The sequence below is a fragment of the Lytechinus variegatus genome, chromosome 2 (assembly GCF_018143015.1).
Source record: "Lytechinus variegatus isolate NC3 chromosome 2, Lvar_3.0, whole genome shotgun sequence".
NCBI classification, from domain to species: Eukaryota; Metazoa; Echinodermata; class Echinoidea; order Temnopleuroida; family Toxopneustidae; genus Lytechinus; species Lytechinus variegatus.
This window is the reverse complement of record NC_054741.1, coordinates 17,546,231-17,569,174: the sequence shown is the minus strand read 5'-3', so window position 1 is coordinate 17,569,174 and position 22,944 is coordinate 17,546,231. Positions and strand designations below refer to the sequence as shown.

Here is a 22,944-nt window from a genome sequence, read left to right as displayed (position 1 = left end):
AAATAAAGCTACCTAAATTATTTGGCTGCCTTTACACACTCAATGGCCCGAATTCACAAAGGTGGTTTTAAAAATCATCGATTGAACATTGAACCCATGTTTTTTTTAATTATTTTTTTATTTATAAAGATTTCCTGTTTAAATTTTGCTTATTTTCCGTGTATATTAAAGTGTCCAATGCTGATATGCGCTTTTGTCACAGTGCACCAAATTAATGCTTGTTGCCATGGTTAAGTATGCTATTTTATTCATGAGTCCATTGTTTGAAGAGTGGTCTCATTAATTCAAAACAGTGGACTCATGAATAAAATAGCGTGGATAACCACGGCAACAGGCATCAATTTGGCACACTGTGATAAAAGCCTGCATCAGCATTGAACATTTTGATATACGAGGTAAATAAGCTTAATTTATACAGGAATACTGCATACACCATGGTTTCAACTGATGGTTTTAAAAACCACCTTTGTGAATTTGGGCCAATGAGATGCGATCAAACTATATCTTTATACAATCAGACATGCTAAAAAGCAGAACAGTTATTATTTTGCTTTCAAATTGCTTTGTTTCTGTTTGGATTGTAGGTTATCATCCAATATAAAGAGAACAATATCAAGATCATTGACTTTGGTGAAGTAATTTTAATTATATGCCTATTGTTTAAAATTCAATCATTTTTAAATACAAACTTGGAAAACAAATGAGAAAAGAATTATATCAGGATTGGCCATTCATATGGAAGTGTACATTGTTTGGGAGAAACATATTGATGTCATATGAAAGATAATTTTGGCAAAATTTTGGTTGAAAAACATGCCCATTTGAAAAATAATTTGATTTTTTCCTAAAAACCCCATCAAATTCAATCATCTCACATTATTGCTTTTTAGTAGAGGATGCCTTTGTAATTGGTGCAATAGAATATATTAAATCCATTGTTCAGCATGAGGGGGCACCCAATTTAGTACCTTTTTTAACTCAAAGTTAAACTGACATTTAACCAAAAGTCTGACTGTATTTAATAATGATTAATGCAATTAATTTACTCTGCTGAAAGGAAAATGATTTAAAGCAAATTGTTAACAAATAATGGAAGGCCATTTCTCTATATAAAGCAATGTAAAAACAAATATTGAAATGAAATGTAAATTTAATGAAATTAAGAAATAAACATGAGATGAAATGAAACTATCAGAATGCAATGTTTAATTGAAAATTACACAGAACATGAATGATGTGAGCAAATAAATATGATTCAAATGTTCATTTAAAAACCTAGATATAAACCTATACATTATATTAAAATATAGAGTGATCTTACACTAAATTTTCTTGAGTGTAGTCATGACATTGGATACTTAATGGGAAATATGTATTAAGTAAACTGAATCTTAAGAGAGCCAGCAAACAAATGTCTTCTGACACAAACTCTAATATCTTAAGACATAATTGCACCAGTTAATCATAAAACAAAATTAAACTACTATCCTAAATCAAGAGCCTATTTCTTTTGATCTCACTTCACAAAGATCAATAACTTAGAAAAAAGAAAGAATTACAAGGAATATGAATCCATAAGCAAGGAAAAGAAATATTGAAATTCAGCAAGAGATACAGACACATATACAAACTTTACAAAGCAAAGTAATACACATTTTTTTTTGCATTGAAATAATGGAGCTGCTGATGCAAGTATAGATCATATCCAGCTGCCAGCCTGCCAGAATTTGGATTGATATTAGAGAAACAGAAGCTACAGGGAGTGTGTAGGGAGGGGGGGTGAGGGGGTGAGGGTGTGTCAAAGAGGGAGTGCCAAGCCTATGTGGTAAAAATTAAGGTGGTATCTAGGATGCAGTCCTTTCTATTATATACAGTGCGTCCCAGAAAAAAGGAAACCAAGATTCCGAGGTCTTTTTTTTTCAAAGACAAATGAATGATATTTCATTTACATATTCATATAATTCAATTATTCCTCTTTATTTTGATACTTAATATGAGAAGAACATTTCACGCATTAATGAGCAAAACTAGTTTGAAATTTTAATTTTAAAACTAGGTTGCGCAGAAAAATTAGACACGATTGGTTCATGATACAACGAACAGGCTTATTCCACAAATGGCTCATTAGCATTTCTTTTGTATTCTTTGTTCAGATTCTCTCGCTGATCCCTGAAATGAAAAAGGATTCAGATTCACCTGTGAATTTCTGCACTAATCATTTCCGATATGCCTCAATATTTATTGTTTGTAATCTGCCATGCGTGAATGATTTGCTAAGCCGTTGGTTTCAAATTAGAGATGAGATTCCACTCTTGCAATGAGTATCAAATTTATAGTAAAAACATATTTAATAATTGTGAAATTTATCTCTGAAAACAGGTTTCCTTTTTTTGTGGGATACACTGTATAATATTCAAAGTGAACTTGCTGATAATACGTGCAGTCAGTTATCAATTGAGCGTACCACACCAAAATGGAAGAAGATCATTAAAAAATGGTGAGTAAAATCTAATATCAGGTTAAATTCCTTTATTTCCCATACTCTGCTGTTGGATCAGGAATATCTTTAGCCTTTGAATTCTGGGCTGATACACTGCTATCTTTATAAAACTTGGGTTAACATGATTTGATCATCTCTAATGCCTTGTAAGTTTTGAATAAAGTTTACACAGAAAAATGTATGAATGTAGATTTTGAAAACAAGTAGAAACAGGATGAATTAATTCTTTGCATCATTAGCATCAAAGAAGCCTTCAGCCAGACAAAATGATATGTTTTCTCATAAAATGGTCAGATGATCAATATATAAAATGAATACAATGAATAAAGATGGGTAAATATCAGTAGATATTATGGACAACAGGAGAATGTAGAGAGATCTTTATCTCACTGTATCAATGACATAAATGAGGAGCTTGATTCAAAATGGGTATTACTTAAACTTTTGGTGAAATTTGAGATTCAGGTTGATTCCTGAACAAAAGTTTTAACCAAAACAGGAGCAACTCTTGAATAAAAACTTTTCCACAAATGTACAAAATAATGTAAACTAATTTATTTTGAAGTCAAGGAGAACTCTTGTTGAACCAAGCTCTACAAATTAGAAAGATAGTAAGAGAATAATTAGCGGATGAGACTATGCAACACTGTAGAAGATAATCTAACACCTCAAGGGCATCAGCGGATAATATGGACAAGACAAGAACATGAAGCAATCTTAAAAAATAAAAATTAAAAATTTATGGTGTAATCATGCAACATGCAAAGGAAAAAGCTTGAAACATCAGTGTCATCAGCAGATGATAAATGGAAAGAAAATACAAACTAATCCTAATCTCACAGAAGAAAAGAAGTAAATAAAATACATGTAGTAGAATGTTATGAAGAGATTTCTACAGAGATAATCCAGAGAAACAATCACCGAAAGACACATGGTGTCCCCCAAAAATGAAACCAGAATATTTGTAAAGCTGGGTAGAATGTTGAAACAAGACAATAAAATCATATTATGAAACAAATACATGAATGTGAACTTTGAATGTACAAAATGTATGTCCATGAACTTTTCTTTCACACACTTTATTTCATACTTTAAAAAAATAAAAAACAAATCTAGCCTCCACCCTTGAATTATTTACTGGAAGTCTTTTTCATCTCATGACTTAATAATGGCATTATTATCAAAATGCAGAAACAAACAATATACCGGTATACAATTTTGAGAAATCTTTTGCATTCTTGAACAAAGCAATGTGCATTTTATAAGGGATAAACAAAAAGACTTTCTCAGTTTTGAAGTTATAATGTAGCTACTTCTTAATAAGACAATTATAATGAAGTACTTTTAAAAATGAAGTTATTGTCCTGAATTCTGTTAAAACAGGAAATTGTGCATTTTCATTTCAAACATCTAGAATAATTTTCAAGACATCCAATTTGTACACTCGTCCTTATCATTTTCATGCAGTTCGACAAGAACGTTACAGAAGCATATTTTACGAGGAGAGATAGCACACTTGAACAGAAGCACATTAGAAGCAACATAGAATGAGTATCTTCAATATCGCAAGTCTTCTCACATGACTACATTACAACGCAGACACCTGACTGTGGTTTCTTGCCAGTTGCTGCTTCATGGACTTGATTCATCTACAAATATCAAAATTAAACAGACATTCTGGTTGAAAAGAAGGTGCTTTGTAGGTGGGTTGACAGGCCCAATGTAAAATCACGGTGGCTTGGTCGCAACTGACTGACACTCAACAGAAACTAATATAAATGACATATTTGGGGTCAATTGTGACATATATCTATATATGATTGTGAGAAAATAATTGTGTTTAATTCCGGTGAGGTGAGTAAATCAAATATATAAATTAGACTTAGAAATGCAGGAACTTACATTTTCTTATGTTTTAAACAGAAGTGCACATAGCAAGAGTTCTGTGCTAAAGATTGCATATTTCAAAGATCAATTTTGTGTATAGAAATGCTTCAATAATCACTTGAATTTGTATATGCAACATATGATATGAATCACACTGTATATATATATATATATATATATATATATATATATGTACAAAGTATTTTGAAAGTAGATAGACATGAAATGTTCTGTACAATTCATTTTTCTGAAAAATACTATTTCACATTAAAAGAAAGAGAGAAATGCCAACCCCCCCAAAAAAAAAAAATGAGAGAGAATATGACATTAATTACTTCATAATATATTCATCAATAATAGTAATCAAATTCATTTTAGCATTTCAGAATACCAATCTTTAATGTCTTCTTACCCTAAACATTAAGAATATGACCTATTGACAAACAGACAAAACATATCCAGATAACAATAAGTAGTAAAACTTATAAAGAAAACAAAAGAACAGTGAGAGCTAGAAATGAGAGAGGGATGGGAAAGCATGAATCATCAACAAAAACATGCATTATTCCTAAGTAACATACAAGGAGAAGAGAAAGGTAACTAAAGAAAAAATTATGAAAGTGTCATGACATATCTCCTAACTGGCTTGTAAAAAAGAATCAAACCAAAACATTAATTTACAAAACAATAAAGATTCATATTTCAATGAAAAGGAAGCTTCTAAAGCCATGCTCCACCCCTCCTAAAGACAATGCAGTAATAAATCAAAGTTAAAATGAAGAATGCTATATCACAAGTATAATGTCTAAATGAACAGCTAAAGTGACGTTCAGCCGATACAAGCAATTACAGTATCAAATCATAAACAGCAAGCAAATCAGACATAGAAAGAGCTTCGCACAGACAGAATTTAGATTGAATCATTAGTAAAGTGTGCTAAGGTGAGAAACAATTAAGTTACATGCGTGATGTTACAACAGCAGAGTGTTTAGTTGCCAATTTGCAGGATGAACTTTAATTAAAAGGCAGTGGTGTTAATTTATCCAGTGTTACTGCGGTAGTGTTAGTTTTCTTGCAAATCATTTTGCCCAGTGCGCCAGCTGCTTGATGCTCATTACAATGCATGATAATATACAGATAAGACATTGCAGGAATGCAGACAGTTTGTTGCTTGATTGGGTTAGGTAAAATTATATCCACAGAAATAACGAAATATAGAACAAAGGGGTGAACTACAACACTGGCAGCTGGATCAAGGCAATCCCTTACATCAGCATTTTTGTCGCTTCCATTGTTTTGTGGTGGTAATTTGGTGGTGCCATTCGTGCCTGCCGGCGATGCAGGAGCCTTGACTTTGGCCGATGGAGGCCTCGGAGGCCCGTTGGTGGCTCGTGGAGGATTGTTTGATGAAGGCTGCGTTTTTTGGTCGGGGTCTAGCTCAAAACTGTAAATGCTTACGCTGTCCTCCTGTTTGCGAAATGATGGAAATTGGAGACATAGTGCACACTGCAACATGGTTTTTGTTTTACAGTAAATCCCAATCATTAAGCAATGTTATGATGCAAAGATAAAGCTAAATGTATCCCAGCTCATAACTTGAGGATTGTCCAGGATGTTTTGTTCCTGTTTGGCCAAGTCTGTACACCCATGGGTCAAGCAATCTCAAATAGCAATTTGAAAACCAAATCAGAATGATCTCCTAAGTTCTAACATTGATGTCAACTACAACAGTCTCAAGTGTTTGACTACAAAGACCATTCAGAAAGATATTACTTCTATATACATATTGTGATTGGCTAGAGGGGGAGATTTAAATGATAAAAGACAAATGAATACCAAAATATCTTTCTTCTATACTCTACATACCTATAATTCTAGAGAAGGAAAAAAAAAGCACTTGAGCAATCGAAATTTCACACTAAATTATATCAGTTGAATAGCATTAGGAAAGAAAATTCCTGTAATATCAGACCTATATATGTTCTGCTAAAATCAAATATACTAAATGCAAATCAGAGATAAATTTATGACAGAGAAATATTTGTAATCGTAAAATATTAAGGAATACATGACATATCATAGTGAACAGGCAAGCAATTAAAACTGCTATAGTCTGCATCTATATCTGCATCAAAATCACTATTAATAATTTTACACATGCTTCAACTTGGAAACTTATTGTGGTAACTGATACGAAGAAATGATTTGAGAGATAGAGAGAGCGAAAGAGAGAGAGAGGGGGGAGAAAGAGAGGAGGGGGTATTTACAAAGAGTTGAAAATTACAAGAGCACAATCTTCTAAAAATACAAACTTATATCTTAAGTAGTAAAGAAACATACTATTACGGTACAATGGATGAATAATCTCACTTAAATATGACATTTTTTATATTTGAAATCTATACATTTGCAATGAGATTTCATCATTTGCATGTGAACATGATGAACTATTACATAACTTTGGCTTTCATAGTCCTTATATTCTTAACATCCATGACTACATGAATGTGATGTATCAATGAAATTTACACTGATACTTTAAATCAATGTCAGACATTTCATTCAAATTTGATTGGTGAAGTTGTTGCAGTAATGAAGGTAAAATCTTTTTTTTTTCTTGAAAAATATCTTTAGTGCCTTTCCCTTAAAAGAGCACATGTTTAATAGTCCTATGTAGTTTTTGACATCATAATTTAATGAACTGACTTAATAAAAACATATTGAGCAAACTTGAGCGAATCCATTTGTGCAACAGAACGCTACATAGAAAACTAGAGGTGGACCGTGACCAAGAGGAGACAATGATCGGAGGGGCACTGTATTGTTTGTGAACAATGCTGTGCCCCTCCAATGCTTTGTCTCCTCCAGGTCACGGTCCGCCACTGTAGAAAACCATCAATACAAATTTTTTAAACATGGGAAAGGGGAAAACGAGGTCCTATGAATGCTCAATTAGGTGTGTCAATGCTACTTTTTAAAATCAATTTCCTAGGCCTATGCAAAGACGGCTCTGTAAATTATTATACCAATGTGTGTTAGGAGATGCTGAGCTATGATTACAATCAGATCATGGTGTATATTAGATGGTCATGATGAAAACAGACAAATGACGAGCATATGATATATTAGACACTCAATGGAATCAAGAACCGCCCTTCCAAATTTCCCTGCAATGACTGGCCCACGTCGTAGGCTTACATTGTTATTAGAGCCTCCGTTTGCAGCCTTGTTGCGAACATAATTATGTGCCGACATCATCTAGGTGAGGAAAATATCATGATTAGAGACTTTGGAATAAAACTTGAAAACAGGTTGAGAAAAGAGGCCGAGTACAGGAAAGTCATGGAGAGCATCAAATAGAGGAAGATACAATGATACTCCAACTGTGGTCATTTAAGGATGATTAGGGAAAGTTTTTCTCTAAGGACAAACTCTATTCAGGAAATTGTAAATTAATAACAGGAAAGGGAAGAATATCATTGCATGCAAGCTCTTATAAGAATTCTATATATGTCAGACTGATTTGGAATATTACAATGTATCTATTTAAAGGGAAGTTGGACAGATTCCAAGTCATGTATCATTAAAAAAATTGTAAAGTATGTCTTCTTTGTCACATGTCAAAACAATCACTTAAAAACAGATTATTTATTATATTAATTTCTACAAATAATTTAAAGGGATACTTTAAATTAACGAAAGAAATTGAAAGACTTATCCTGCATTTACACTAGCCACAAGAAATACTGTGATACTAAACAGAGTGAATTCATTATATTTTGTTCAGTAAATGCCAAGTTGTATTTTGTAAATATCTCTATAAATTATCACTTTTGATGCCATAATAATCAAAACAATTCATATGTATTAGAAGTACTTAAGTGCCTGTGAAAAAAAAATTTTGTGTTGCATCATCTTTAATTTTTTTTTTACTTTAACTGTAGCTTCCCATTTTGCAACAATTTTTTTTAATTACAATTGATACCATCATGATGGATCAACAGATCACTCTTAAATCATATTCTTTTACACAGTATTCAATTGGCAATTCTGAAAAACATGTCAAGGAATGAAAACTTATCCTGAGAAGAACAACTATTCTCTGAGTGAATTCCAATAACAAGCTAAGGGACATCCCAAAATATATACACATGTATAATTCAACAGCCAGAGTATATTCAAATTTTAACAGGAGACAGGCTAATTATCTATTGTTTGTATCAAAGAAGAAAATGCATTCTTCAAACTCAGCCATCAAATTCATTATAAATGCCAAACAAGTGGAATGCCTCTGGCTGTCTCACCTGCATCACGCGGTTCAATATAGCAGCAGTGCTGACTTTGAAAACTTCTCTAACTCGCACAAGATGTTCAGTGATACATGGTTATTCTTATGTCTAATTTTCATGAACTAGACCAATAAATTTACAGAGATATGATGGTTATTCAACAAAAAACCCCAACATGGCCAAAGTTCATTGACCTTAAATGACCTTTGACCTTGATCATGTGACCTGAATCTCGAACAGGATGTTCAGTGATACTTGATTACTCTTATGTCCAAGTTTGATAAATCAGATCCATAAACTTTCAAAGTTATGATGGTAATTCAAAAGGTACACCCAATTCGGCCAAAGTTTATTGACCTTTGCCTTGGTCATGTGACCTGAAATGCGCACAGGATGTTCAGTGATACTTCATTACTCTAATGTCCAAGTTTAACGAACTAGACCAATAAACTTTCAAAGTTATGATGGTAATTCAACAGATACCCCCAATTCGGCCAAAGTTCATTGACCCTAAATGACCTTTGACCTTAATCATGGGACCTGAAACTTGTACAAAATGTTCAGTGATGCTTGATTACTATTATGGTCAAGTTTCATGAATCAGATCCAAAAACTTTCAAAGTTATGATGGGAGTTCAACAGATACCCCCAATTTGGCCAAAGTTCATTGACCCTAAATGACCTTTGACCTTGGTCATGTGACATAAAACTCATGCAGGATGTTCAGTGATACTTGATTAACCTCATGTCCAAGTTTCATGAACTAGGTCCATATATTTTCTACGTTATGATGACATTTCAAAAACTTAACCTCAGGTTAAGATTTCGATGTTGATTCCTCCAACATGGTCTAAGTTCATTGACCCTAAATGACCTTTGACCTTGGTCATGTGACATGAAACTCTAATAGGATGTTCAGTAATACTTGATTAACCTTATGGCCAAGTTTTATGAGCTAGGTCCACATACTTTCTAAGTTATGATGTCATTTCAAAAACTTAACCTCAGGTTAAGATTTGATGTTGACGCCGCTGCCCTCGGAAAAGCGGCGCCTAGAGTCTCACTCTGCTATGCAGGTGAGACAAAAATGCAGCCCTTTACAACGGAAAAGTATTTGCTGCAAACCCTTCAGCAAATCTTGTGTATATATTTCACCTATTAAAAGGAAAAGAAGTATTTCTGTCAATGAACAGTTGTTAGAGCAATCTCTAACAAGAGTCCAAAATATGTTTGGAAGAAGTTTAACTGGGTATCAAGTTTATAATATATGGACAGAAAAAGAGTTGGAAAGATGTAGTTCACCAAATAAATTTACTGGTAATACAATCGACATGGAAATTATTTTCTACCAGAAAACTAAAACTACAATATCATAATTACCAAAATATTTGTTAACTACGTTTTTGCTACATATCCCAGGTTTTTCCTTTATAATAAATATCAAGACATCTTTTATTATTGTATTTTTTTCTGATATCTATTTATCTTATTTCTTTCAAAGCCCTTAAAAATAGTTCTGTGAGAGTGACAATGAATATCTCAAGAGATTATTTGTTCCTCCATACTAATACCAAACCATCTTACAAATTACTTTTTAATCCTCCCATCATTGATCTTGCACTAGACATGCATATATTGAAAACATTGAGGGGTAGTTAATTATTCATCACATTTACATAGTCACGTTCAGCTGACTGATGCATAAACAAGGCAAAAGCGATTTGTGTCTCGCCCACTTTTGAAAATAACCAGAAATATCATGATTTGCGAGGGCACACAACAGAATTGTATCGAAACTTCATTGTGAAATGACTGGGATGGAATAACACTTGTCATAAGAGCCTTGCACATAAACTTTAATGTTGACCTGAAAATGACCTTTGGCCTTACCATGTGACCTCCCACTCCAGCAAAACATACAGGTCATCTAAGTACATCTACCATCCAAGTTTTGTTGAAAAGTGACTTCCGGTTGGGAGTTAGGTGTCATAAGAGAGTCTTGCATGTTAACTTCAACGTTGACCTGAAAATGACCTTTGACCTTACCATGTGACCTCCGACTGCAGCACTACATGCAGGTCCCCCAATTCCATCTACCATCCAAGTTTGGTTGAAAAGCGACTTACGGTTGTGGAGTTATGTGTCATTAGATTTGTGACGGACAGACAACGGACGACATTTGGATCCCTAAGTCCCGCCTTCACCTCTGGTGGGCGAGACAAAAATGACATAGTCACACGGAACAAAGTTTTATCACTGTTTGCGTACTGCATCATTTGAACAGGTACAGTGTGACTCAGGAATATAATTATTTATTACATCCACACACATCCCTTGGAACACATTCTAAATGTTACAACTCTTAGATAATGTTATCTAAATGTTTGATAGAGTAGATTAGATATTTCAGCATGCATATCCCTTACACTGCCTGGTCAAACAAATAAATTTCAGAGAAAACAAGTTCATTAAGTATCATATTTCATATAAACAAGGACATTGAACATGTATATGTCTACAAAATAAATTAATCAAGGTTAAGTATAACATACTAAGCCTAGTGTGGTGCTCTATTAGAGACACTGCACTATATTATATCAAACAACAAACTAGTGCTTATGTTTTAGTGATGCTCAATTTTGCCAAAAAAAGGAAGTCAAAATCACATTTCTTGTACCAAAATTATTCGACAATTTAGTAAGCCAGACCCTGGTTGGCTAAGAAGATGATGCATTTCCTACATCAACCAATCAGAAACAAGATATGAGTTGAAATTCCTTGATAGGACTTTTCTGATTGGCTGATTCAAGGGAAATATAATTAATTGTGACCTGTGCTTGCATGGTTTCACTCTTTTGAAACATGGCCAATTTTTGCAACAATGATTATCAAACAATTCTTGAATTTGCAGTCTGATTTTTGTTACACATCACAAAAATATCAATGGGTTATGATATCTGAAATTCGGTTCTTAAAACCTATCACACAGCAAAGTAATAATTAAGCATATTTTAAATCCTTTCAAGCATCTTACCTTATTGAGCATCTGTACTCTTGTTTTGAGTTTTGTACCAGTAGAGTTAGCTACTGCTGAGACAGATCGGAAGAAAGGGGCAAATTGTTGCTCTTCTGGGGACTTTTCCTCCCATTCCTTGCAAATTTCCTTTAAAATGAATTAAATTAATAAACATTCAAAAGGTCAAAGGTCAAATTAACCATTTAGGATTTTCAATTATGCATCCATATAATCATCCAGACAAATTTTAAAGTAGGAAGAAAATGGGAATATATAATAATTTCTCTTTCTAGAAGTAATGTCAAATTCACGAAAGCTGAATTTTTTTTTTTTTTTTTTTTGTTGTGCAAGACTCATATTAATGAGAGACATAGTAATTCTGATCCAATTTGTACAATATCCAGCCTTTGTTGAAATGCTCCCCAGGGAGTGAAGAATATTGTGTGTAGGCAAGCCGGGACCCGATGACCATGTTAAAAATATAAATGCATAGAGACGTAGTTCTGATATCTTTAATAAGTGCCACATAAAAGCGGAATATTATCATTATTATATGCGCACTCACCTGTAATCTTCTTTCTTTCTTCTCTAATCTCTCGTGTTTCTTCTTGAGTAGAACTAATTCACTCTTAATCTGAGCAAGTTCATCTTTCTCTACCACTGACATGGAACGATTAAGTCCTGCGCTCCCACCGTCATTCATATTCTTCATTTGACGTAGTTCCTGTACAATGGAAGAAGGAAGCATGACCATTCTTGTTAACATGCCATAATAATTGTGACTATAAAAGAGTGATGTGTAATGGAGTCAAATTATAATTTTAGCATGTAAAGAGATTTAAAACAAATACCCACAAACATATTTGCTCTTGGCCAATCAAATAAAAGGAATTCATTACCTTATGACAAAATAATATAAAGCAATGAAGCAACTACATTAGGTAAACAAATATATACTGACAGAACATAACATGATATCTTGCAGTGTGTTGACATGACAGTTGTTTTTGCAGCATTGCTCCTACGCTGATTTTTCTAAAGATAAATGGGTTTGGTTGCAACAGTCTAAGGATATTAATCAAAACAATGTGACAATAAGGAATCAAGTTAAATTTGGGCCTTAGACTATATGTTCTATGTTTGGCTCAATGTACCAAACGGCATGTTTCTACAGAGAATCGTTAAAAAGGTATTAACCGCCTAAGTATCCAACATTCCAGAAAACTTCCCTGTAGAAACAAACGCAATGTGGTTTATTGATAAACCACACCGCGCAAAATACTGTTTCTCATTACCACCTCTTCTCGTTTGCAGAATGGACCCACTTCTGACTGAATAATGTCATGAAAAACATAAAGATCAGGTGGAAATTGCCGTGTTCCAAGAAGTGCAATGTGAGTTAATCTGATTATTCGCTTTGTAGCCACAAGGGCGATACAGTTTTTCAATTCCAGAAAAGATAAACCGTTTTTAACGATTCTTTGTAGAAACACGCATACAGTCTCTGAAATCAACTTTCTGGAAAGAATATCACAAACCAGAACTCTTGTCCAAAAATGGAGCGGGAATATCTAACCTTTGTGGTGAGTTTAGTGAGATTGGGATCAGGGTCCGAGTCCACCTGTTTCCCATACACTTGAAAGGAGATCATCCCAGAATCGAAGAATTCCAAGTGTTTCTGATCAACGGAAGCAATAGAGATGACCCGACTGTGCTTCCACTCGGGTGACAGTGTGTCCTTGATGACAGGGGTGACAGTGAGGTCGGGATCATCCATGAATCGGTAGGTGACATGGAGGCCTCGAGAGAAGCGGGATTTGTTGATCTCTCCAGATCGGATGGTGACCTGACGATTAAACAAGACATGAAAATCACTCTGATATGCAAAGTAAGAGTCATTGAGAATTTTCAAAATCATGAGCAACTGAAATGAAAAATACTTTAAGAAGAAATATATGCAAATTACCAAAACTTTGTATTGTAAAATGTATTCAATGAAATGCATACTTGTTTCTTTAACTTTCTAATTCACATGCAATTTAGTTTGTCAACTGCAATATGTAAAGAATTTCAATAAATACTATTTATCTATCTATCTACAAAGTGAAACCTCATAGGAAAAATTCCAGTGCATCTGGACAACCCACTGACTAGAAATCAAAAACACCTACCTTAAAATGGTATGGCTTTCCAAGAAGTTCTGAAGGATCATCAACAAACTCATCATCAGGGAGGGGTTTCCCTGTTTGATTACAAGGGGCAACATTCACAATCAGGTATCCCTGTTCAGTACCCTGCAAATTGAGATAAAATAATAATGTTCACAATATTTGTTTATTTTCACCACTTGCACCATCTAAAAATTAATAAAATCAACAATAACCATTATAACCATTGTACGTATATTCTAACAAGATTACAAAAAGATCTGCATGATAAGCGTACCACATTATCTTTAAAGGAAACCAAGAGCCAAGGAAAGAAGCAATCATATTGGAAAGAGTAAAACGAGAGGAACAATTCAAAAAAAGTTTCATCAAAATTGGTTATGAATTAAGCAAGTTATGGACATTTAAAGAGACTTACAAATACCATCAAAAATATACACATCATCTTGAAATCTTCATTCAATCAATGACACAGGCAGACTTTGCATTCCCCTGTCAAAACTCTCATCAACAAGAAACAGTTTTCCTGTAGCAGGTTCCAAGACTAAGGATGCTATCTCTCTTTCAATAAGAATGGCTTCTAGTAGTCTTGCCTCAAAACTTTCCTTTAAATTTGCTTTTCCATACGTCATCTCATTTTTTTTCTCTCTCTCTTTTTTCATTGGAACAACTCATTGTTCATGTATTCAAGTGATGTACATGCTACGGTACTATTTGTTTATAGCAAGTAATCATTATCATTATTGATCGATTATGACATACCTTGAAATCAGTGATGGTAACTTTATCATCAAAATCTAAAGCATAAGAGAGACTCTGGAGGAAGACATTAGCACTACCGATCAGGACATCCTCAGGGGGTTCCCAGAATGGATCTTCTTCTTTTGGAAGGTTGAGGACATCATCATCTCCATCAAGGTATCGTTGATACAAGTCCTAGAAAAAAAAAAGAATGGAGGTGAAAGGTTGATATTCCGCACTATAGAGACTGGATGAAGCAGTCTAAAACAAAGCTCTTAATTTTCATAGATATCAGCAAAATAAAAAGGTTTTCAAATATATAATGACATCTATTACTGAATTCTACCACTCATCATAACATCATATAGCATTTTATGTAGGGGTGGAAAGGCTTCCAAAAATATTCTCAATATTTTAAACTGATCATGCATTCATACATGATGTTTCAACTGACCTCTAGATAATTAGAATTTTAAAATAAGGAGACATTCCACTTTGATGAATGAGATCTTCAACTTATTGAACTCAAAGTATTCTCATTAAATCCACCATACAAATAGAATGCCTTTGACATTTGAATCAAATCCACTTCATATCAAACACATTCATATTTTTCATTCATGACTGCTTACCTGAACAACGTATCTCCTGTTAATGAACTTGCCCCTTTCCCATAGCCATTCATTACCATTCAGAAGACTAGTCATCTTTACCGTCACCCTGGAAACAAAACAAACAGAATATAGCAGCATATTCATTTCACAATCATGTTATGATCCAAACAATCAGTCAAAACCTTTTCAATAATCAGAACCAGACGTATCACCAGTAATTTATACAATCAAGGATACTAGTATACCTGAATTCCTAATGTTCACGCAATTACAGGGGGTATATCTGCCAATATAAAGAGAGAAAAGGAATGATCAATGGTCTTGCAATAATGAGAATGAGGAAAATGGGCCGAGGGAAGCGGTATTTTAGCCACAGGTCTGGAGCAACCCCATGAATACATATCTTTAATATGTATAATATATAACATGAATCTTCATGAGCTGCAAGTAGCCAGTCATGGCATTTTTCAACAGTTCACTTGGAAGAGGAACCACGCATAGTAAAGAGAGATTACAAAAAGTTTTCTCTCTTAGGCCCATACATAAAACCACGATTATGGTAACTTTGCATTCACAATAATTACCATGGTAAACAAGAGTCAGCTACCAATCGATATCAAGGCTGCCTTGGTAGTTACCATTATCACGAGTCTTTGTGAAACCAGGCACTGGACTTACTTTGTTTCTTTGTTAGGACCATCTTGTGCAGCCCCGCTGATGAGTATTATCTCAAAGTTTTTGTGCTTATTGAGTTCTTCACTAACAGCATTGACTTCATTCACCATGGGAAGCAGTTCTAGGATCTGGTCCTGGGCCTTCTGTTGGTCTTTTGTTAGTCCAGATGTACTGGTGTTAAACCCTTTGGCCTGAGCAAGTTCTTTCTGAGCAAACTCCCAATCAATGCTTGCTGGAGTGCCCTCAGCAGACTGAGGTTTTAAAGGATTCTTGAAGATATACAGATGATTTGAACCTGTAAGTACACAGAAAGTAGAGGCAATGTTGAGATATTAGATACAAAACCTGTTTAATGTATATCCTCAATATATAACATTAATTCAGATGGCTATGAAACATACAAAAAGCAAACCCTAAAGCATATTAAACAAATGATGAATGTTTTTGCAATCATGAAGGTGCCGAGGCCAAGTAGTCTAAGGCACCTGCTAGACACGTGAAAGTCCGGGGTTCGATTCCAGCCACGGCACTAATGCCCATAAGCAAGGCAAATTAATCAACAATGATCTTTCATCCTATATTTGAATAAATGGAAATGCTACAGCAATCTTTATAAGTATGTGTTGACGTGAGTTTTTTTTTAATACTTCATTCTGTGAAAGATGAATCTCTCACCTCATCAAGTATTTTGTCCACTCTACTCATGAATATTGGTTATTAATATTAGCATTTATGCAAAGAATTTATATCATATTATGTACTAGCCAAATGATATCTATCTCCAGAAATAGGAATATGATGGTCCAAAACAACATTTTTTTTCTCATATTAACACATCCAGGTTATCTCATACATTTTCATCATAGATGACTCACATAAATGTAGTGTCCTGAATTAGTTTTAATTAATCCAGTACATAACATCAAAATAAAGTTTAGGGATTACTTACCGAACATGACTCTGTCAAGATGAGACAAGATCCTTTCCCCAACAAGAGGAGCACCATTGATTTTGACCTTTGCCCCCGCTGTGGCTGGTTTGATGGAAATATCGCCATTTTCATTCTTCACCAGTGCATGCTGTTTCTGAATACTATTTTTAATTAAAAAGAAAATACAAAGAAATCAAAGATGGCTTTAAATAAAAATCCATTCTTGACTTAATAATGCTGGTATTGTATAGATCCGTAATAACTGATTGTTACCCTTTCAAGAAATACCTCATACTTATCCAACCACAATTTAAATATATTTTTACTGTGAATTTGATAATTTAATAATTTAATGCTTATTCCAGTTCAAATTTCTACTCCAGAATATCAAATGCAATGGTTACCTGAGACCACTGAGCGGTATAGTTGGCGCCGGGCTGGCATCTTTCCTACCGATCGTCGTCTCACTGGCGCTCAAGAAGTGGAGGATGACACCACTGAGTACATTATCCTCATTGAGATTTGTAAAGTGAGGTTCTTTATTCTTTCTTTGTTCCTGCATGTCACGCTCACCATCGTCAGCTGCTTGCTCTGTTCTTGCTTGTTGTAACTGCATGGTGATATGAAGCAAGAGCAAGTAATATTAAGAGAACGTATTTCATTCCATCTCATATTGTAAACTATCGTTCAAATCATAATGCTTTTACACCCCAACAAAAAGTTGATTTTAATTCTTGAAAAAAACATCAAACAAGATTACTGCTGAAAATTTTGTCATCAAAATTTGATGTAAAGTAAGAAAGGTATATCATTTCAGAGTTTCCCTTAAGTTAATGCTTTTACACCCGTACTAAAAGTTGCTTTTAATAAAAAAAAGAAACGCCAAACAAGATCATTCCGAAAACTTCATCAAAATTGGATGTAAAATAAGAAAGTTGTATCATTTTAGAGTTTCCCTTTATTTCACAAAACAGTTGTCTGCACACCCTGGTCAGCAGGCAAATGAGCTATGATTTGACCAGGGTAATGATATATCTGTGAAGTATCCTGAAATTCTGACATTGCTCACGTTTAAGCACTATTTAAAAGCAGAATCATGTCATCTGCTTGGAGGTTACCACATCAACCACATAATTCTTTCTTACCCTTGTATCCCAATCCATATCTGACATTGCTTCTTGGTTGGCCATCAGCTGTGCCCTGATTTCTTCCTCCATCTGCTTCTTCATCGCTTCAATTTCTGATAAAAACCATCAAAAACAGGTGGATTAATATGTGTTATAATTGAATTGAATTGAATGTATTTATTGTCCTGTATAGGAAATTCCTTTCACATCGGGTTTACAAAATTACAAATACATATGCACACGGAGAGAATGAAATAGACTTTCAATACCGTTGGATTACATACACATACAAAATGCTGTATATGTTATTTCAAATATAATAGAATAAGTAAAATTGCAGATACATAAATTAATTAATTATTCAAGTATTAATTGGTTTGTGATTCCATCTCCAGCCCGAATACTTAGGCTGGCGGGGAGGGGGGGTATTGTAGTATTGCGAGGAAGGTAAATTAAGGGTGAAGGAATAGTAGAAAGGGGGTTACTGCCATTTCATAATAAGCTAAGTGCAATTCCCCATTCTATCTGATAAGATCTTAGCTCACTAGTAAAAAGTCTGAATGATTTCTAAACCAACCAGTTAAGGTGAATGTACTGAATAATGTACAAAATACTTTTCTTGATTATGAAAAAATAGAGCATAGTCTTATTGAGTCATTCATCAGATTAATCTTATTAAAATGGGTCAAATTGTGAATACAACATGATTCAAGCTAAAGTAAAGTATACAGGCCTATGCATATGTAATTAAACTAGATTTGAACTTGAGTCACTTTAAATCCTCCCTGCTATTAAATCACTGCAGAGCAGATGAGAGATTATTCATATCTTGTATTAGGGAAAGAGTAAGGTTAGAAAATGATTTACAGAATTCCTTTTAAAATACTGATTTATTGTGAAGAATTCTAGTATTGTAAGCTAGACATCTATGTTGTTCAATCACAGTCTGCATGAATCAGTCATATTTTCAGCCAAAATAAAATAGCCAATAACAGCCATCAAAATCCATTTTTTAAAGCAGAAAAAATAGCCTATATTAGCAATCAACACTACATTTTAGCCAAAAATAATAGCCAATAATAGATACCAAAGACTTTATAAATATGATCATAAAACAGCTTATAAAACACTACATCCTAGTGCTCAAGGAAGTAACTGTCATTATTACCCCTGGTGGTAGCGCCCCAAACTTTCCGGTACACAGGTACTTACCTTCCGGGCTCATTCCGGCCGATCCCTCCATGGGCATCACCCCTCCGCCCAGAGACTTCTTGAGTCTTTCATTCTCCTCTCTCAGCTCTCTGATGAGCTTCTCCACTGGGTTTTCATTCACGACGGCTTTGTTCTTGATCTTCTTGGCACGATCAGCATACCTCAGGGTACCCAGGGTCTCGTCATAGTTGATATCAGCCGGAGACAGGGCGGCAATCATAATGGTTTTGCTGTATGACGGGAAATTAGGGTGTTGATCAGGGCCATGATTATCATTTCAAGTAACAGGCTACTGTTACAAGCTATTGTATGGAAAGGCAAAGTTCAATGACAGTAGAATATGTTTTCATGAAAGGTGTTCACTATATTCAATTTCATTTACAACATTCCTACTTGGCAAACTCGTTCAGCCAATAGCTACTTTTCCAAAAGTCCAATCCATACAAAATATATACATTACAGAACAGACAAAAGTAAAAGAGAAATCAATTACAATGAAAACGGAATTGAAATTAGGACTGCCACAGGTGAATTTAAAGACTTCTTTAAAGAAGTGCTTTTTCAATTATATAGCAAATGATACAGGAGGAATTCAGTACTATTTGCCAACAAAATGATCAGGCTAATAGATTGATTCCAATCAGTCATTCATTATGCAGCAGTCAACAGTACAATATAATGACATAAAAGGGAAATAATTGAACCAGTATATTTGAAAATTTCTTTATTAATTCCTACTGGAAGATGAATATCATGTTTCTAGTACTCTTACCTGTTACCACCCAAAGCATTCTGAAGCAGCTTTGTGAGGACAGAATCACGATACGGAACCATCGTCTTCTTCTTACCCATAGATAGATCTGCTAAGGCCTGTAAAAAGAATGATAAAATGCATGAAAACCAATCAGACAAAAGAATTCTTCAATTTCTCAACTCATGCCACATCATATTGTATCAATGATAAGAATGTGATCCATTTGTATTAAAAACTTCCCCAATACAATGGAAACTTGATTTTGATAGGCTATTGACATATATTGCAATGGTAGATGCTGTTAAGGTTATTTACAATTACTTTTAAGTTTTATGTTACAGGGCCTGTAGGTTGTTCCGTATTGAACCATGTCTATAACATTTTTTCCTAGAATATCTGCTACTATTTTGAAGTCAGCAAACTTACTTGTAAAATGAAGGTGTATATAATTATAATTATAGCATGAAAACAAAATGAAATTCATATTTTTATGATTTTGTTTGATTATTATCTTTAAATGACACTTCCGTAAAAAAAATACTAGTATTAGGCAAAAGGCCTAATTATCATGAATTAGAGTGTCTAAATTACAAATCCATTGAAGATTATTTCAGTGTTATTAACAATTCCCATGGATCCTAGCCTAAATATCTGGACTGTCGAGCTGAACATCTGCACAATTATCTATGTATTGATAAGAATGACTAGACTTACAGATATGACATTGCCAAGAGCTGATAGAGATTTGTTGATATTTGCACCTTCTTTTAACCTGTCTCCAGTAGCACCAGTGGAGTCTGCCCTTTCACTACCTGTACATCAAAGGGAAAACAATGCAATGACTTCACAACACCAGTGGTATTCAAGCATGTAAGTGACAAGATTTGTCGAGAACATAAATGACTGAAAATGAAAACAAACAGAATTGAATAGAAAATAATATTGAATATTGATACATGGGGATAATAGGTCAATATTGGTTATGTTTGCTTTTAATTGCTATTCTTCTGAAATATATGCGATTCAGTTACTAGGAACAATGTCATGACGCTACAGCTAAGTCATCTTGTGCTTTTTCTATTTACTGGTGGCAGCGGTGGGATAAACAGGTCATACTGGTGGCATCTGATACCCAACACACAGTGATGATCCGGTTACATCTACCTGCTTTTCACATTAGTAAGTGAAATCCAAGTGATTTCCTCTTGTCTGACTAATCCTCAGATAATTATCACAAAATCTTATGGTACCATCAAGAAAGAAAAGAAAATGGGAATAGCGGTCCCCATGTCTTGTCATGACTTGACTTCCACCATTATTTGGTCAGGAAATCATCCTGATGTTAGCTTCAATATCATTTTAAATTGCATGTTGCCTGGGTACACCAAGGGAACACCCTGGATGTACCTGTAGGTAATCACTGTTCATGCTAGAGCAAGATTCAGACTTTATTCCAGTTTGACCATTGATTTAGCATACAATGCCTTTTATTTCTCAGTAGTCCTACAGGTATATTGCCAGTTCATCCACTGCCAACTCGTCTACTCACAACATAGTCTAATTTTATTTAGTCTATTGTCATTTCGTCCATCAACAGTTTGTCTAACAACCATTTGGTCCAATCATCACTTCGTCTAATCACCATTTTGTCTATGGCCATTTCGTCTCATAACCAGTTGGTCTCATATACATTTCATTTTCATTCATTTTGTACAAAGCACACTTAGTCCAATGAGACAAAATGGTATATACCGGTAGACTAAATGGCTATTGGACCAACTAGTTATTAGACAAAATGGTGAGTGGACGAATTGGCAATTTAGACCATGTGGATAGTGGAGAAACTGATGATAGACCAAATGATAGTACTTAGAAGAGTTGACAATTGGATGAATTGGCATTAGACGAATTGGAAATAAACCATCCTACAAGGTTATAAAGGTGACAACTGCTCAATCAAAATGAGGTATCATATCCGATCCAGCCTCTAACTTACCAGCCAAATCAACCAGGTTGATAACACTAGTTTTCTTAGTCTCCTGCCCAACATCATTCTTACTAATCTGATTGAATGTGATTGTGATAACAGTATGCGCTCTACTACTCGTAGCATTCATCTGTGTGGCTGCTACTGTTCTGTTGGCAGTGCCTGTAAGTAAAAAAAAATAGATATATAGTTTTTAATACCAATAGGTATATCTGCTCTGCTAGAATTTGATCAGCTGTGTAGAGAAGCAAATAAATTTGCAAAAAAAATGTGAAAATCATAAATGCATCATCAATATTTGCTCCGAAGAAAGAATACTTATAAATTCATTACTTAAATCAGCAACACAAATAGATTACATGTGCATTTGCATTATAATGTTCAGTTACGTAGATACTTATTCTCACAGATGTATTTCCAATACATGATTCTATACGATTGGAGTGTGTATGGTTAATTGTAGTTTGCATCTATACTGCATAACATAACTGAACTGAGAGTGCTTTGAATCAAAACATTATACAGATGAATCCAATATTTTGATTAATTCATTAAGGTGAAAGTAGTGCATTAAGGAAAAACAGATTAAAACAGTTTAACATTTAAAATACATTTTAAAAGGAATATTACTAATGAGATCACTGAGACTGTATAAGACCCCTGTTACATCTGAAAGTTTCCTACCCGAGACCCGACCGAGTCCACTTGCAACCTTGACTGGATTATTGGTGGATTAGCTTCGCGAACGGACCGAGTCCGAAATGTGGTCTGTTTACATCACAGTGTTCATTCCCTCCCTATATCTGTAGTGTTTCGGGCGGCATCCGATTGCTGACAAGTTAAAAGGCGCTCTCGATCTAGGCTCCGAATAATTCGCGCGCGCTAATTGAAGTTACCCGAGATTCTGAAAGAATGCTGATGATCCCAGCAGTCGTTGAAGATATGATCGACTTGAAAAGGATACGTTTAAAATGCTTCTTTTCACTCAAATCAAAGACTTTATCAATCACAATTCACATGTCGCATGCCGCAAAAACATTCGA

The 22,944-nt window shown here is 34.4% G+C and overlaps 1 protein-coding gene across 1 annotated transcript in view; it reads right to left on the bottom strand.

Moving 5' to 3' along the window:
* LOC121409673 (kinesin-like protein KIF28P) overlaps nt 1-22,944 on the bottom strand; it is a 33,685-nt gene that overhangs the window by 4,359 nt on the left and 6,382 nt on the right. The window contains exons 6-20 of the mRNA XM_041601582.1: nt 21,911-22,063; nt 20,629-20,726; nt 19,933-20,030; nt 19,161-19,390; nt 17,967-18,061; nt 17,226-17,431; nt 16,840-16,982; nt 15,894-16,185; nt 15,234-15,321; nt 14,623-14,796; nt 13,864-13,986; nt 13,269-13,538; nt 12,258-12,416; nt 11,711-11,839; nt 5,657-5,854 (exon numbers count right to left, since the gene is read on the bottom strand). Of these exons, the coding sequence (XP_041457516.1) occupies nt 5,657-5,854; nt 11,711-11,839; nt 12,258-12,416; nt 13,269-13,538; nt 13,864-13,986; nt 14,623-14,796; nt 15,234-15,321; nt 15,894-16,185; nt 16,840-16,982; nt 17,226-17,431; nt 17,967-18,061; nt 19,161-19,390; nt 19,933-20,030; nt 20,629-20,726; nt 21,911-22,063 (2,456 nt within the window). The remainder of the gene's footprint in view (nt 1-5,656; nt 5,855-11,710; nt 11,840-12,257; nt 12,417-13,268; nt 13,539-13,863; nt 13,987-14,622; nt 14,797-15,233; nt 15,322-15,893; nt 16,186-16,839; nt 16,983-17,225; nt 17,432-17,966; nt 18,062-19,160; nt 19,391-19,932; nt 20,031-20,628; nt 20,727-21,910; nt 22,064-22,944) is intronic.